The 17,212-nt window shown below is 47.7% G+C and overlaps 1 protein-coding gene across 7 annotated transcripts in view; it reads left to right on the top strand.

The window, feature by feature from the left end:
* The window catches only part of Rap1gap2 (RAP1 GTPase activating protein 2), a 231,921-nt gene that overhangs the window by 195,809 nt on the left and 18,900 nt on the right, over window positions 1–17,212 (top strand). For all 7 annotated transcript variants that reach the window (XR_783892.1, XM_033762850.1, XM_010642113.1 and 4 more), the window contains 6 exons: window positions 2,302–2,402; window positions 5,143–5,272; window positions 7,059–7,214; window positions 12,081–12,152; window positions 12,611–12,697; window positions 13,988–14,122. Coding sequence is in view for 6 of the 7 variants with exons in the window: in XM_033762850.1 (XP_033618741.1) it covers window positions 2,302–2,402; window positions 5,143–5,272; window positions 7,059–7,214; window positions 12,081–12,152; window positions 12,611–12,697; window positions 13,988–14,122 (681 nt within the window). In the remaining variant the exon portion in view is untranslated. The remainder of the gene's footprint in view (window positions 1–2,301; window positions 2,403–5,142; window positions 5,273–7,058; window positions 7,215–12,080; window positions 12,153–12,610; window positions 12,698–13,987; window positions 14,123–17,212) is intronic.

Raw genomic sequence — 17,212 nt, 5'->3', positions numbered from 1 at the left:
CAAACAGCAAACAGTACAGGAAGATCTCATGTACCTTTTACCTACTTCCTCCCCAAGGTCATGTCTTACCAAACTGTAGCACATCAGGATATCAATAGTGATGCAATCCACAGATAACTCATATTTCCTCCATTTACCATGTACATTTCATTCTGTGTCATTTTATCCATGTATATGCTCCATGATCAAGACAGAATAGTTCCGTCACCACAAAGCGCTCTCGTATTTTCCTTTTATAACCTCCCTGTTTCCCTCCTGTTCATCCTTCCTCTCTCGTCCTCAGCCCCTGGGAAACATTAATGTTATCCAACTTCATTAATGTTATCCACCTTCAAAAACTTTGTTTCAAAATGTTATGTAAATGGAGTTGTGTAATATATAACCTTTTGGGATATTTTTTCTATTCAGAAGATTCATCCATATTTATATCACTAGTTACTTTTTATTGTTTAGTCGTATCCCACAGTATGATGGTACCAGTTTGTTTAACCATTTATTCATTGAAGAACATATGAATTGTTTCCAATTTTGGGTTATTATTAAAAAAGCTATTGCGAACATTTGTATGGAAGTTTTGGTTTTATTTGAATGTAAAAGTTTATTTCTCTGGGATAAAAGTCTAGGAGCACAAGTGCTGGTTCTATGGTAATTATACATTTAGTCTTGTAAGAAATTGCCAGTCTTTTCTTGAGTTGTTATTCTCACAATCAGTTTTAGAGTGATCCCGTTTCTCTACATCCTTGCCATTTTGGGGTTGTCGCTGCTTTTTAATTTAAGCCATTCTGCTAGATATGTAGTGATATCTCATTATGGTTTTAATTTGCATTTCTTTAATGGAAAATGATGTTGAACATCTTTTCATGTGTTTATTAGCCATCTGTTTATCTTCTTAGGTGAAATGTCTGTTCATGTCTTTTGACCATATCCTAATTAATTTTTTACCTAGCTGTTGAGCTGTAAATATATATATATATAATTTTTGGTACCAGGGCTCGAACTTGGGTCCTTGTGCCTACAGGGCAGGCGGTGGAACCACTGAGCTAAATCTCCAGCCCGTAAATATTTTTAATAATTGCTTTATTGAGGTATCTATAATTCTCATACCATGAAATTGTCAGTTGTATTTGAATTATATCTCCATAAGTGGTTTGTAGTGAAGCCACAAAGTGGTACAATAATAACTCCATAATTTCAGAACATCTTCATCATTTCCTAAAGAAACTTCTACCAGTTACTCTCCTTTATCTACTGAAAACTATTCATCTACTTGCTGTCTTTGTAGGCTTGCCTATTCTGGATACACCCCACCCCCACCAGCAATTAAACTCAGGACCTTGCGCTTGCGAGGCAGGTGGCAGGTGCGGCACCACTGAGCTAAATCCCTGGCCCTATGTGCTGGATCTCTTACAAATGCAAGCATATAATATATGTTTCTGGCTTCTTTTACTTAAGCTGTTTTCAGAGTTCACCCATGTTATAGCAAATATCAGCATTTTATTCCTTATGGTCAAATATTGCAGTGTATGAATATATCATTTTAAAAATCCATTCATCAATTGATGGACCTTTGTTTCCACTTTGGGTCTGTTATGCATAGTGCTGCTAATAACATTCATGTGCAGATTTTTGTGTGGACAGTTTTCATTTCTCCTGGGTATGTACCTCAAAGTGGAACTGCTGGGTCCTATGGAAACTCTTATGTTTAGCCTTTGAAGGAACTGCTGGATTATTTTCCAAACTAGCCATACCATTTTATATACCCATAAGCCATGTGTGAGAGTTCTGATTTCTCCATCTTCTCACCAACACTTGTTATTGCCTTTCTTTTTTATTATGACCATACTAGTGGATGTGAAGTGATGTCTCATTGTGGTTTTGATTCTTGTAGAGTCCTGGGAAGTCCAACTGTCAATTTTTCATTTATGGATTATTATTATTGTTATTTTTGGTCCCGGGGATCGAACTCCGGTCCTTGCGCTTGTGAGGCAGGCGGCAGAACCACTGAGCTGAATCTCTAGTCCTGGGTTATGTTTTTGATATGAAGTCTTTAAGAACACTTTGCTTCAGCTGTGCCTTTTACACTGACCTTTGCTCAAATAGGCCTCTTCAACAAGCCCTGAGGACCCAAATCTATTGAGTGATTCTCCATTAGTCTTTCCTTCAATTGAGGACAACTATGGTGAATGGATTTGGAGACAGGGAAAAAGGAAGAAAAGGATCATATATCTGCATAACCCCATTTCTTTCCTTGGCACAAGGAGGGGTGTTCTAACTCCTGCACCGTTCATATTTCTCTTTCAGACCCTAGAGGAGGAGCTGTTTTGGAACAATGAAGAGAGCCCAGCTTTCAAGGAGTTCCTTGACCTGCTGGGGGACACAATCACACTGCAGGACTTTAAAGGGTGAGTTTTAGTCAGAAAATGGCTGCAGTTTCATGGATGAGACCCTAGAGCAAGGGCCAGGGCAGACAGCTCAGTCCTCAAGGAGAGCTTGTGAGAGTTAAAAACACATACATGGGGGACCAGGGATTTAGCTCAGTGGTTCCACCACCTGCTTCAAGTGCAAGGTCCTGAGTTCAATACCCAGTACCCAAAACAAAACGGAAACAACAACAAAAAAATACATGGAACATGGGACTGTTTTTCAGGGTCTGCTCAGTACTCCCTTACTGGCATTCCTAAAGAATCAGTGGTCCAGAGGATAATGCAGCATGGCAGGTTGTCTGAAAGACTTTGACATTTGGCCCTGACGCGTGATGAGATTTCTCCACCTGAGATTTGCCTTCCTAATTACATTTGGCTCAGACTGAAAGTGAAATGAATCTATCTTCTCTACCACTTACCTGCCAGGCAAAAGAGAACCCTGTGTAGTTTGGAAGGAAGTGACCTAATTTAGATAATACACAAGGAATGGGTAATTAAGAGTTCATGCAAATATCAAACCTCACAGGCAGGAATTCCTGCATCAGTCTGTTTTCCTTTAAGTGGGCAGAAAGAATTTTAGGGCTGTTTTGAGCTCCAGCAACTGGAGAAAAAAAGAGTGGAGAATATTGAGGTGATTGCTTGGAAGTCTGTGGCTCTCGATTTTATTTCAGATCCAGCCAGCCCTAGGTGGCTGGCTCATTGCTGCCATTCCTGGAATTCTCACCCCTCTCCTTCGCAACTTTGGGAGCCAAAGTAACAGGAGTTAACATTATGTGTAAAAGTACCTAACCCAGCTGGGCGTGGTGGTGTACGCTTGTAACCCCAGCACTCTAGAGGGCTAAGGCAAGAAAGAGGATGGAAAGTTTGAGCCCAGCCTTGCTGACTTAGTGAAACCTTGTATCAAAAGGGGTGTGGGGTGTGTGTGGGGAGTAGCTCAGTGTGAAGTCCTCCGTTCAATCCCCAGTACTGTGAAGAAAAGTACCTAACCCAGTTGCCTGGGATGCAGTAGATGTGCAGCACTTGCTTTCCTCCTCTGCTTCCTTCTCTCTCCTGCTTCCTTGTCCATTGTCTTCTCCTTTCTTCCTCCATCTTCTCCATTCCTCCACATCACCACTGCTATCTAGATTCAATCATACCCGGGTTAAAATCCCTGCTGTGCTGCTTACCGCTCAAGAATTTTGGAGAAGTGACTTTACTTCAGCCAGTCTCAGTTTTCTCATCTGTGAAAAGGGAGATAAAAGATGATACTGAACTCCAAAGATTGTTAGAGGATTAAGATAGATAATGCACATGAAGTGTTTATGCTAGTGTCACACATTGGTCTTTGTTATTGTGGTCATTTTCATTTTACTGTCTTTCATTGACTTTGAGATGCCATCATTTAGAAGATGCACCCTGATTTGGGCGATGTTAAAATGTGAAAAATGTAGGTGTTGGAAGCCAGGCGTGGTGGCGCATGCCTGTAATCCCAGCACTCGGGAGGCTGAGGCAGGATGATCGCTGCAAGTTTGAGACCAGCCTGAGCTACCTAGTGAGTTCCAGGTCAGTCTCAACTACATAGTGAGACCCTGTCTCAAAAACAAAACAAACCAAAACAAAAAAAAATGTAGGTGTTGGAAAAGATAAAATACAGTACATTGAACCAGGAGGACCATGGTGATTATGTAGTCCTGTCCTTTTATACTGTAAAATAAGGATACCCCCGAGGTCACAGGAGCTTATGTGTCACAACTGAGGTCCTGTGCTGACTCAAGGCCAGAAGCAGGTGTAGAACCTGGAGTACCTGCTGCCCATCCAATGTCCTCTGTGCCATGCTGGGCTGAGTGCACTTCGGGCACTGTGCTGACACTTTGACACCCCAGGTCCATCTTATTTCAGTACTAGGGATTGAACCCAGGGCCTCCCATGTGTTAGGCATGTGCTCTAGTGCCGAGCTACATGCCCAGCCCTTTTTATGTTTTATTTTGAAATAGGATCTCACTACGTTGCACAGACCAGCTTCAGACTTACCATCCTTCTGCTTTAGCCTCGTGAATAGCTGGAAGTATAGCTGTGTGATATCACCCTGGTGTAATTTCATTTTCTGGAAGGAATCTGCACCTGCCTTCTCTTGCCCTTGCTGAAGAATGTGGTCAGGGGCTGTTGGCTGTGTTTCTTTAAGGGCAGAGAGGACAGATCCTGGAGGCCTGGCCAATTCTTTCATGCTTTTATTTCGTCTCTCCGTACCCCCGCCTCAGTACTGCTGCGGTTGGGCCTCCACACCAGGGACGAGCTGGGTGGAAGCAAAGCATCTGTTGCCTTTCCCACCTGCCTCCACATAGCCCTGTGGGGCTCCCTGGTGTCCAGTAGAGCGGCTGGTTGCTCTGGTTCTGGACTCATGATTTGGATATGGCCTTGCAGAGAGCAAATGCCTGTGTCCAGCCTTGTCACTAACAACTGGAAGGGCACTTGTCTGGAGTTGTGGATGGAAAGCCACATGACTGGTGGTATAGAGGGGACACAGCTGTGGCTTGAAATAGAGGTTCTGCCTTTGACTCTTAAATTCCAGCTTCAGTGTTAGGACACCAGGGATGGTCTTCTCAGAACTCATTTCCCTGCTTTCCCTGTCTCTCTCAGTTGTGCCCTGTTCTCTCATCCACCTGCCTGCCACACAGCCTTAGAGAAGGTGGTACCACCTTGCCCACTTCACCTCACTCTTTCTCTCCCTGCTCCTGCCCAGTTTCCGAGGAGGCCTGGATGTGACCCACGGACAGACAGGGGTGGAGTCAGTGTACACGACATTTCGGGACCGGGAGATCATGTTTCATGTCTCCACAAAGCTGCCCTTCACTGAGGGCGATATCCAACAGGTAACCTGGTTGGGGGTGTTTTGGGAGCCTGGGCGGTGCAGCAGCCCAGTGCAGGATGGAATGGGGACTGAGCAGGCCTCTGCTTTATTCCCACTTTGACCCAGGGGAAACTGTAGCCCAGGGTGAGCAGTTAAGACATCCTTCAGGGCTTGGGTAAGGGTCAGTGGTAGAGCACTGGCCTAGCATGCATGAGGCCCCGAGTTCCACCCTCAATGCCAACAGAATAAAAGCCTCCTTGAGATTTCCCAGTTGGCTAGGGGCTGATCTTGGGATCATGAGAACACAGGGTAATAATGGTCAGGGCACATGACGGGATCTGTGGATGGGGTCTCGAAGCCACTGAGCATTTAGGGCTGTGTGACTCTGAGCAAACTGGTTACCTTGTGGCCTCATTTTTCTTGTCTGTAGAATGGGGATATCAGTACTTGTGTCAGCACCTGTCATAAGTTTCTGAATATAGGGCTTCTACAATCATGGGTGACAAGACATGTGGCTGGTTTCTGTGTAACAGCTGTTCCCTGTCCAGGCCACTAGTCATTTTGCCTCTCTGCTGCTAAAGTGGTGTGAAGCTCTTACTGCGTGAGAATCCTCCCTAGCCCACCTGGCCAGTTTGTCCCAGCCTTATCTCTCCCAGCACCTGCCTGTCAGCAGGAATCCAGCCTGTTCCTGACTTGAGGATCCAAGTTAGACCTGCGTCTCCTGCTTTCTCCCACGTTTGCTGCTCTCCAGCCTCACATCATGTGTACCCCTGCAGAGGGACAGCTCTTCTGAAACCCACAGCTGATCCTGGTAGCTGGGACACTGCCTGCCCCACCTTGCTTTTTGCCCTTTTCCTGTCTCTGGGAAGACAAGAGGGGCAGATGTCCTTTGCCCAAACTCTGACCTGTTTGTTTCTGAACAGGAGACCAGAAAGGGAGCAGAGGCATAAAACTGTAAACATAATGGCTGGTTTCTTAGGAAAAAAGGAAATTGGCAGACAAGATTATGATTTGGCTCTAAAATAACTACTGAATGTCCTAGAAACAAATGGGAGCAGGATTGCTTTTGTAGCACAAAGTGGGTTTTCTCTTAGTGGCTTATCTTTAGTTTTTGTTACCTCACGGTCACCCTTACCTACCGCCCCAGCACATGGCTTGTTAGGTCAAAAGCTCAGGCACTGTTTGGGTTAGAAGTCAAGGTGGGATGCCCCCTCCGACCTATCTCCTCCCAGTCAGGGGACATGATCCTTTCTAAGCATGGCTCTTCTGTCCTCTGATAGAATGATCCACCCCCTAACCTCATCCCTGCTCACCTCTGTTGCTGTCAGACCCAGTATTCTCTTCCAGGAAGATTTCAGAGTTGCTCTGATTTGCCCTCCTCTCTGTCCCTAGAGCTGCCAGGCAGTTCATGTGTAGCAGCTGACTTAGCGCTTGCTGGCTGGCAGCTTTGCTAGTGTTCTCAGGTGACTCTTCCTGTGTTTGTGTTGCTCCCAGATCAATTACAGGCTCTCCCAGGGCAACACCCAGTTCACCTTTTAAATGTTCTCCCAGGTCCCAAATCAGGGCTCTGTGCACTGTTGAACTCAGTAGCATGCTCACTAGCTATTGCCTAACAACTTGGGCATCTTCCCTATTTTTTCCTTTTTGGTGGCTTCTAAGGATTAAAAGAACAGCTCCCTGGAGAGCTGGGTCTCAGAGTTCCAGGGATGATATTCAGAGGTAAAATAATGGAGAATTTCCTGTACAGCTCTTTTCTGTTTTCAGGATATTCCTAACTGGCTTATAATAATGTGATACTTTTTGTTTAGCTCCAGAGAAAGAGACACATTGGGAATGACATTGTGGCCATCATCTTCCAAGAAGAAAACACTCCATTTGTCCCAGATATGATCGCCTCTAATTTCTTACATGCCTACATAGTTGTGCAGGTTGAGAGCCCAGGCACAGAAATTCCATCCTACAAGGTAAGGAGAAGGCCCTGTTGGAGAAAGTTGTGGGCCTAGATTACCTTGGTGTGGTAGCAAAGGACAGTAGTTGTCAGTAGTATTGGCGTTGCCATAAGTTGTCAGGTTCCTGGGATTTGGAGCTAGACTCTCGGTGAAAAGCACCTTCCAAGGTTGTCTTATCCGTCTTGCTGCCTTCAGACTTGGTAGCATCTACATCAAGGGTCCTAAAGTGGTGGGAGCCATATTTGGAATCTGAGGATGGTGTTTGCTAGAGTAAGGCAGATTGGTAGGAGAGAAAGAAGAGAGTGGAGAGAAAAGTCAGAAAAGGGGGAGAGAAAGAAGGGTAGTAGGAAACAAATGGATGAAAGACAAAGGGGAGTGCTGAAGGTGCAAGAGGGGAGGGGATCTGGCAGCCCTGGCCCGAGGCAAGCCTTCTGGTCTGGCTGTTCTGGAAAAATGATCAATCTGTATGTGAAGACAGCAGTGAGGCAGGGACGCGAGGCCTGTGTTACTGTCCTCACCAGTGAGGTTTAGTTTTGCTTCCTTCTATATGTAGGAAGAAATTGACCAGAATGGAAAACAGTGATTAATAAAGGTTGTGAAGAGTGTTGGAAAGGGAGGGTGGATACAACAAAATTGAATTTACTCAGTGCTTGCTGAATACATGTGTGGAAACATCACACAGAACCCCATTAATATGTATAATAATACATGTGTTTCTTTTAAAAAGAAACATAAATGGGGGGCTATATATAGAATAAGTTAGATAATTTGTACAAACTGCTCAGCAGATGACTCACAGTCCTCACTAGTTCTGATGAGCCAGAGCCAGAGCAGCTCCCTGTCCTGGCAGTGCCCACCAGCGCACTCCTGATGCTTGTGTCTTGACCCTTCCCTTCCTCTTCTCCACGAGATGTAGTCCTGGGCTTTGGGGCACAAGGTATTTTGGGGCAGCAAGCAGATTTTCTGTGTCACTGTGGTTTGAGGGACAGGGAACCAAGGGAGATGGGCTGAGGCAGGGTATGTAAGGCAAATATTAAGTAGTCTCTAACTCCTTAAAGATAGGTACCAAATGGCAAATTTTTGTGCTGCTTTGTGTTTCCTGGGTAGACAGGCCAGAGATCAAATTCTCAAAAGGCTTCCTCACCCATGAACTATTGTGAACCACCATTCTGTGATTCTTTGAAATAAGAGAAATGAACCTGTCATCAATAATGGGTGACGAGGAAGCCTGGGAATATTTCTTGGATAATCACCTAGGCCCAGGCAAATTCCTGGGGTTCTGTAAGCAATAGTAGTATTTCATGGCCATTTTCAAATATCCGTTTTGGTATTGTTTGATTATCTTACTCTTATATCAGTACAAAACCAGATGTTTTTAGTACAAAATTTACATTAAATTTTAAATGTGAGGCTTAAAAACAAATCCCAACAATCCTCCCTGTTGAGGTGAGTGGATTGCTTCACAAACACGTCTTTGTGTCCCTCTGGCATTCAACAGTCTGAGGGGGTCACCTGATTGGACTGATGTGGGCATTCACTTCGTGGCTGTTTGTTGGTGGAAGTGGCAAGTTTCCTCATTCGGTACCTCCCAGGTTCCATATACCACACTGGGAAACAACGAAGTGACGTGCACAATTGACCTATAGGGCCTTGTTGACCCTGGACAAGGGACAGAGGAGCCAGCTACTGGCAGCACAAATAGTTACCTTAATAGTATGTATAGGAGCTACTGAGGAGGAGCCCTGAAGTAAAGCGGGGTGATAGAAGGACTCTCAGACTATGCCATGCAGTCGTCTCCTTGGCTCCTCTGCTAATAGACTGAGGGTTCTTAGGCACATTTAATATTTACCTTTTGTTCCTTAGAGGAAATGAATCTCAGCTAACAGGGTTCTGCACTTTCCCGGGAGTTTATCAGAGGGCTGCACCCATTTAGAGAAACAGCGGAGCTCCAAAAAGCACTACTCACTTCCAGCTTTGAGGCTGAAAATGTAGTCTTCCAAACCACAGTCTGAGTCCAGGGCAAGGTTTGGTCCTCAGAGAGGTGCTGGGGAGCAGCAGAGCAGGGCTGAATCCTCAGGATATGGGATCTTGATCTTACCCGCCCCCTGTCAGGCAGACATCCAGGTGGAATTGCGGCCTGAGAGGCAGAGGGCAGGGTAGGAGACCAGCCTTCAAAGGCACCCCAAAGTGCAAAGCGAAGACTGTGAGAAGGTTTTGATTAAATCCCTCAGGGATCCTGGTGAAAGAGGACCTTAGCTGACCCCTTCAGGCTTAGGGGACAGGATTTCCCCAGGGGATGAGCAATACCCAGAAAGCCTGTGCCAAGATCAGTGAACAGCAGGAAAGAAAAGGAGGGAAGGATGAGGGTGGAATGTATAGCAAAGGGCCCTAACCAGTCTTGTCCTAGCCCTACCTCTGACCTTCTGTGACCCTGGGCCAATTCCTTTCCTTTCTGGGCCTCAGTTTCTGTCCTTTCACAATGAGGAAGTTGGCCTAGATTACTCGTGAGCTCCTTCCAGCCTGACATCCTACTGGGGAGGGGAGGAGGAGTTGAGACAGACAGTGTGTATGTATGTGTGAATTGCAAAGTGGTTTGGGGGCAGTGCTGGATTTTAGGTGAACTTTACTAGATTCAGCTCAGCCCCTTGCTTGAGCTAGGCACTGTGTTAGAAGCACAGTCTTCTTGAATTCTCACAGCCCTGGTGAGTCCTGCTGTTGCAGGGAGAACACTGAGGCTAAGAGCTTAGGTTGTGTAAGGCTTGGAGCTGCAGAGCCAGGGGGCTGTGGATCTGAAATTGCCTGTCCGGGTCTGCCTGTGGCACAATTGGAGCAGGTGGGAAACTGCTTGCATAAGCCCAGGAAATGTCACATTGGATTATTTTTCAGGTAGGAATTTAGTTCCTTTTTGGCCAGATTAGAAGAAAATTTCAGTTTGTCCATCATTAGGACTCCTTCCCCATCTTGGGGTATCACTGCCCCGTTCTTGAGGTCCTGCCAAGGATTCAGGAATCTTCTATGAAGCAGACCCCTGGGAAGGGCTTGCTTTCTTCCCACCTCGACTCATCTGTTGCTTGGACAACCCTCCATGGTCCTCTGACGTGGCAGGCCATACCTGGGCTTGGGGACTTGGTCGGATTTCTGGCTTTCAGTTCCCCCACCTCCTAGGCACCTCCTCAGGGCCCCCGCACCCAAGTTCCTTCTGCTTTCCATCCATGAAGATGCTCTTCCTGAGAGCACCTGCTGCCAGCACTCCCTCTGAGCCTTTGCTGGATTTAGAAACAGGAAGATGGGGGACTGTATTCAGGCAACTTCTGCTTTCAGAAGCAATGCAAACATGCCCAAGAGGAAGGAACAAAGGCCTGGCTCCCTCGTTGGAGTGGGGTCAGAAAGGGAAGCAGGACAAGGATAAAAGACAATGGATATCATCAGGAGGGCATTGGCCCCAGGCCCCTGCATTTTTGACGGGCTGCTGCAGTGGGGTTTTCTGGCCAGAAGACTTGTGTGGATTTAAGGGTACATCTGAAGCTACTTACCCTGTCGGCACAGATCACTGTAACACAGGCCTCAGAGGGAAGAGGGTGGGTGGGGGAAACAGCTGGGTGCATTTCTGTTCTTTGTCCCAGGTGTCCCAGATGCCTGTGGTCACTGCTGCTTGGCAGCCCACCCCCCCAATTTTGGCTCCGTGGGTACAATTCTTGCTGTGGGCCCTCAGTGCACAGTGGGTGGTGGCAGGGAACTGCATTCAGCAGCTGAAGCCCAGCCAGAAATCATGTCAGCTAACACACACCATTTCCTGAGTCTGGGCACTGCAGTCGAGCTGTGTAGACAGCCTTGAGCTTGGGGAGAGAAAGGCTGTATTGACCAACTCTCTCCCGCTTCCCGCTTCCTCCCCTCTGGACCCTGGCAGGCCCTTTCGTCTTGGCTCTGTGCCTGGCTGCCTGCTCACCCGGTCCAGCAGGCTTTCTGCATTGCCCCACTTCACAGGGCAGGGAGGCTAGCAGCAGGCCAGCGCCCAGTCACGGCAGCAGCCGCTGGGAGAAGGGAGTGGGCAGCCTCCTGAGAACTCTGCAGCCTTATAAATGGGGAGCAGGTGAAGCCAGGGCACCACCACGCAGAGAAGAGGCGAGGTGTGGGGCCTGGGTGACTCCCATGCAAAGCACTTGGAGTTCAGCCATGCTGGCCCCAGCCTGGATGCCCTCTACCCTCAAACCCTAGTCCAGACCCTGGAGCTTTCTTAGTTCATGCCCGAGCCAGATGGGCCAACCTTGTATATGAGACGAGGCCTCTGGACCCTGGTCCGCTGGCTGTGCAAAAGCTCCCAGGAACCCAGAGTTTCCTATGTAATCAGTGTTTACTTTTTAAGCACCAGAAGCATCTGATGCGTGGCCAGGTTCAGGGGTCGGTGTGGTAGGGAAAGAACCCCAGAGTTGGGACAGGAGAGGTCAGGATTCTCTGTTCCTCTCTGTGGCTAATCACCCGCATGACTTTGAGGGGCTCACTCCATGTCTCTGGGCATCTGTTTCCTCATTGGTAAAGATAAAGGTAATCATAATCTTACGCTTTCTCTGTCGGCTTAACATCACAATCACACGAGGTAATGAGATAACACTGCCTTGGGCACATGCTCTGTTATCATCAGGGTCCTGGCCGCTGCTCATCACCTTGCCTAACTTACTTCTGGCCTCTAGGAAGGCAGAGGAGAGAATGCACTGGGCTCACACTGTCCAGCCCCATTTCTAGGAGCAGTGGTCCAGGGCCTGTGCTGGCGATGCTCGCAGGGGCATTTTACTTGTATTCGGGAAGCGGGTGGGGGAGCAGGTGAATAGATTTGCTACAGGAGTGGGTCTTTCCTCCTAACCCACATGTGACTGTTTTGTTCAGGTCTCTGTCACTGCGCGAGAAGATGTGCCTGCCTTTGGCCCCCCTCTGCCCAACCCCCCTGTTTTCCAGAAGGTAAGAAACTCTGCTACTCCTCTCCTAAGACCATAGGTTTCTGTACTTGAGTACAGCATTGGATTGGGGCAGAACCTGGGCTGGGAACCTCAGGAAGGCCCTTTTGCAGATTTTGGGGGAGTCTCTTTACTTCTTTCCCTTCCTGCCTTTTCTGCATGCTGCCAGTCTGGCCCAAGAGAGGGCCACAGCGGAGGGGTGTCTGATGCTGGGTTGCCTTTCCTGCTAAAGGAAGGGTTTTAGCGCTTTGCCCTTCTGTGAAGCCTTGGGCAAGCACTTCCTCCAGTCATGGAAGTGCCACTCTGGAGGGGTATTACCTAGGACCAGGGAAGCTTGCTTTCATGTTGACATATTAGCAGACAGGCCTGGCCTGGGCTGTGCCAAGATCTCCTGTTCTGCCCTCCTGCTACTGTGGCAGCAGTGGAGGGTGGAAGAGTTCTGGGCCATCTTGTCTGTTGCAGGGCCCGGAGTTCCGGGAGTTTCTGCTCACCAAGCTCACCAATGCGGAGAACGCTTGCTGCAAGTCAGACAAGTTTGCCAAGCTGGAGGTGAGAGTATGAGTGTTCAGGGTCTTCTCCTAGGCTGCTGTAACCAGCCTCCCTTAGGGCAGGGTCTCACCCTAGGCTTTTTGAGGGGAGGACTTTGGCCCTTTGTTGATCATGGGAACTCTTCCTTCTTGTGGAAACTCCTTCAAGTCCGGTTCTAGCCAGCCATTCAGCAATCATTCACTGAGTATCTACTATGTGCCGGGCCTTGTTCTGTTCCCTAGGATACAGGGATAAACAAGACAATAGAGTTCCCAAGCTAGTGGAGGGGACCTTATTGAAGATACAGTTTAATGGGCCATTCCCGCTCTGGGGCATGTTGGAGTTAGAACTGCTCAGAGAATAGTGTCTGCTTCTGCTCAGGAAGGGGAGACTGAACACTGTACTCAGGGAAGGCTTCTTGGAGGGGATGGCTTATGAGCTGCTGAAGCTTGATGTCCAGTGAAGTTTTCAGGAAGAAAGAGCAGGGGAAGGTTATTCCAGGCATGGTGATAGCATGAGCAAAGTCCAGTCAGAGTCAAAGCATGACTCCACGGGGGCTCCTGAGGGCCTGGTGTGGCCTCACAGAAGTCTTTTCGGGGCGGGAGTGGTGGGGGCTCAGCTGTAGATGGCGGTTAGTGCAGATCAAGAAGGCCTGTGAGTTGCAGGTTATTGGTGCTGTAAGGTTCTTAGGCAAGACAGTATTTGATTTGCATGCTAGAGGGATTGCTCAGAAGTGGAAAGGATAGGTTAAAAGGGAGGAAAGCAGGAATGGTGGCCAGTTAGAAGCAATTAGCAGGTGCCTAACAGAGATGATGAAGGCTTACATGAGGAAATGATTTAGATATGATGGACCCCTGGGGGTAAGGGTGGGGGCAGATGGAATTCCAGGACAGCTCTGGTGACGTGGAGATGACTGGGAGACAGTTCTGTTAGGACGTACTTCTCAGGGGCCTGCCAAGACCCAGCTGCTGCAATGAATTTTGTTGGCCTGTGTGAATGGCGCCCCCTGGAGGCTGCATGCATCGCCTTGGGCAGGTATCTGGCTGGAAAAGCTGTGGATGTGGAGCTTGGGCAGAGAATGGGGGATGGTATCTTCCCAGGGTAAAACCCTGAGTGGTGGGATGGCCCAGGGAGAAGGGGCAGAACGACTAGAGCAGAGGGCTGAGCATAGAGCATTTGCATTAACAGCAGCATGAACTGGGTTCACACTGTGGCAGGGATGTGGTAGCAGAATAGCAGCCCTCAGGCCTCAAGGAGGCACAACTCTGTTGTCATCATTAGCTTTTCCACTTGTACCCTCTTCCCTTCCAGGACCGGACCAGAGCTGCCCTCCTAGACAACCTTCATGATGAGCTGCACACACACACACAGGCCATGCTAGGACTGGGCCCTGAGGAGGACAAGTTTGAGAACGGGGGTCACGGGGGCTTCCTGGAGTCTTTTAAGGTATGGATATGGTGGTGATGATGGGTTGCTGTGGCAGGGAGGGGTGGGACAAAGAAGTGGTCTGAGATTCCTGAGATCTGAAGCCTAGAGCCCTGGGCCAGTCATAAGCGACAGGACTAGTAGGGACGTTCCAGGTATTTGAAGAGGGCAGAGTGGTCAGGCAGCATGAGAGGTTAGAGCAGCCAACAATATCTCTAGTGTCCTCTACTTCCCTCCTTGTAGCCCAAGACTCTGGGAAGTAGGGACAGGCACTGGTGAAAGAGGACTCAGTATGTCACTGTTGTCATCTGCCTCCTCTGCTGGGGTGGACTCCAGGGAAGGAAGGCAGGAGCAAGGACACAATCCTGGGGGGCGGTCCTTGGAAGCTCATATGGGATGCTGCAGTGATTTGTTCCACCTGGAAAGGTCCTGGAGCCCGGGCTGGGTGGTGGGATAGAGACCCAGGCAAGTCCTTTTGGGCTTTGCAAAGGGACTCAAGAAAGCAGTGAGCTCCTTGTCCCTGGAAGTATTCAAATGGAGCTTGGACAGTGACAGAACGGGTGCGGGAGAGAATGTTTGTCATGTGCTGGCTTCATACTTGTTGGGTCCCTACTGCACAAATATCCAGCATCTGATTTGGAGGCAGTTGGCTGGGTGGTTGTTTCTTGTTATTTCCACTAACACCTGCAGGAACAGGCTGAGAGAGGCCACAGGACTTCTCAAGACCTTATACCTTGTAGGTAGAGCCTTGTTTCAAATCCAGGTTCTCGGGATTGCTTACCAGAGAGTGGTTAATCGAGCTACCATGTGGGGCCCATTGTGAGTAGGGTTAGGATTAAATCTTCCTGATTTCAAATCCCAATTTTGCATGATGCTGGGCAATCTTTAAAGCCTCTAAGCTATAGTTTTCTTGCTAATGACACTGGGATGATAAATTTGGTCTCTGTCACAGAGTTGTGAGAATTCATTGAAATAATGCCTAGAAAGTACATATTGCCTGCAATGCAGTGAATGCCCCAAAGTATTAGCTGTTATTGAATAAAGTGAGAGCTTACATATTATCCTATTTTAAATCTCCCAACTGCTCTGTGTGCCCTGTGGGGAATGCTGTTATGGGTATAATATTCTTGGCATAATAATTCAGTCTTGCTTTTAATGATTATAGGCATAGTTTTATATGTAAAGAAACTAAGACTCAAAGAGACTAAATAATTTGTCCCTAGTCACCCTGGAGACAGAGTTGAATTCAGGTCTTCTAGATTCCAGAACTTAGGCTATTAACAGCTATTTGATACTCCCTCCCAGTTTCCGACTCAGTTAAGATTCCACCCGTGTTGGCTTGGGCCCAGGCAGGCCTGGGGTCAGTCGCTCATTGCCCAGATGGATGGCTGAGGGCAAGGTATGGCTCTGCTGGCCTCCCAGGAGCCAGCTGCTAAGATTCCTTGTCAGGGTGGGAGGGGGAGCTGCTTGTCCAGGCTGGTGGGAGATTCCTGGGGCATCTGTTCTAGTCCTGATGGACGGTGGCAACCAGGGTGAAATAGGAGAAATCTTGGGGATCAAAATGCAAGAGGGATGAAGGAGAAAAGGAATAGGGGAGGATTGCTCAGCTGAAAGAAGGGTAAGTAGAAGACCTGGTAATAGGAAAATGGGTGTGGGCCTTGGGGAGGCAGAAAGGCAGGGCCACTTAAAGGCCTTCAAAGCTTTGGACTCTTCTGGAGGCTCCATCCCTCCTATCAAGCATATCAACATCCCACATCCCACAGCAAATGTAATCTGTATAAAACGACCAGAGTTGAGCTGCAGTTAACTAGCTAAAATAATGATGTTCTTTTTCTACACTAATGAAACATTTATTGCTTTGAGTTTTGCAGCTTTCTTTTTGTATTTTAAAATTAACAGTAGTTTTTTTTCGTATATTTTCACAACTTGGAGAAGCTTGTACGTTATGGATACTCTGTCCATAATGTCCAGCAGATGAGATATTCCAGCAGCTAAATATAGGTGGCAGGTCTAAAGGACAGTGGTCTGAAACCATTTTGTCCAGTCCCCTGTCTCTGGTAGGAGTGGCAGTTGATCTATGTTTGACTCCAGAGTGTCTGACATACTGCAAAAGGGATTTCCTAGGCAGAAGTTGCTTCAAGACTTTTTCATGACTCATCTTTGAGCCAGTAATCCAGGGAATTCTTCTTTCCAACCCTAAATCCTCACAACTGTAGGTTGAAGACAGACCTGTTTCTCCATTTGGCTGTCACATCTGCCTCCAAGGTCATGCTGTGGGAGCTGGAGGGGACTGTCACAGTCAGTCACGCAGAGCAAGCCATCTGAGCTTTAATGATGATAATCAGCTTTTTTTGCCTCCGAGCTGGGGAACACACATTCTCTTTTCCCATCCTTTACAATATTGCTTTCCTGTCTCCTACGTGGAGGCAGGTCAGGCTCTGGCCCAGCTCAGGCAGCCATCTTTGGTTTTGTCTTTTCTTCTCAGGTGTCTCTCATAGAGCTATGGTGTCAGAGATCTTCTTCTTGGAGCTCACCCAGACATGCACAGGATTCCTCTTAAAGTGGTGCCTGAAATGATTCTAGGAAGAAAACTTGTGCTTTTTTATCTCCTTCCTGTCAAAGCCTTTATCTCACAGGCAGCTGGACAGGTGATGAGAATTCTCAGAGCTGAGAGCCTTTGCAGCTGTCCATACCCTCTCCTCTCTTGAGACGGGTCTTCCCCATCCTAGAGGACCACACGTAGCTCTTTGTGCCTCAAGGAGCAGGCCTTCTATGGCCCCAGGTTGTGCTGCCTGGTGCCCCGTGTCACATGGAGTACTTCCTCGCGTTTCACTTCAGTTCTAGTGGCTGTAATTGGAGATTTTCCTCCATATGACACAGACCTGTTGGTTTGCCCACATCTAGACCTGCTTTTCAGTGAGTACTTGGAGGGATTCTCAGGAACCTACCAGTTCTACCAGTACCTTTAAAGTGTGTTTTCATTTAGATGATAATCTTAAAAAATATATAGATTTCCATTGATAAAGTCTAAACTTTTGCGGTGATGACTGCTATTAAAGGGTGTTTGTATGGAATAAGTAGATAAAGTACAAAGTCAGCGTTGCGAATGGA

The sequence above is a fragment of the Fukomys damarensis genome, unplaced genomic scaffold, assembly GCF_012274545.1.
Source record: "Fukomys damarensis isolate Sample0158 unplaced genomic scaffold, DMR_v1.0_HiC HiC_scaffold_13, whole genome shotgun sequence".
NCBI lineage: Eukaryota > Metazoa > Chordata > Mammalia > Rodentia > Bathyergidae > Fukomys > Fukomys damarensis.
The sequence above is the reverse complement of the archived record's forward strand: the minus strand, read 5'-3'. Positions and strand labels throughout refer to the sequence as shown.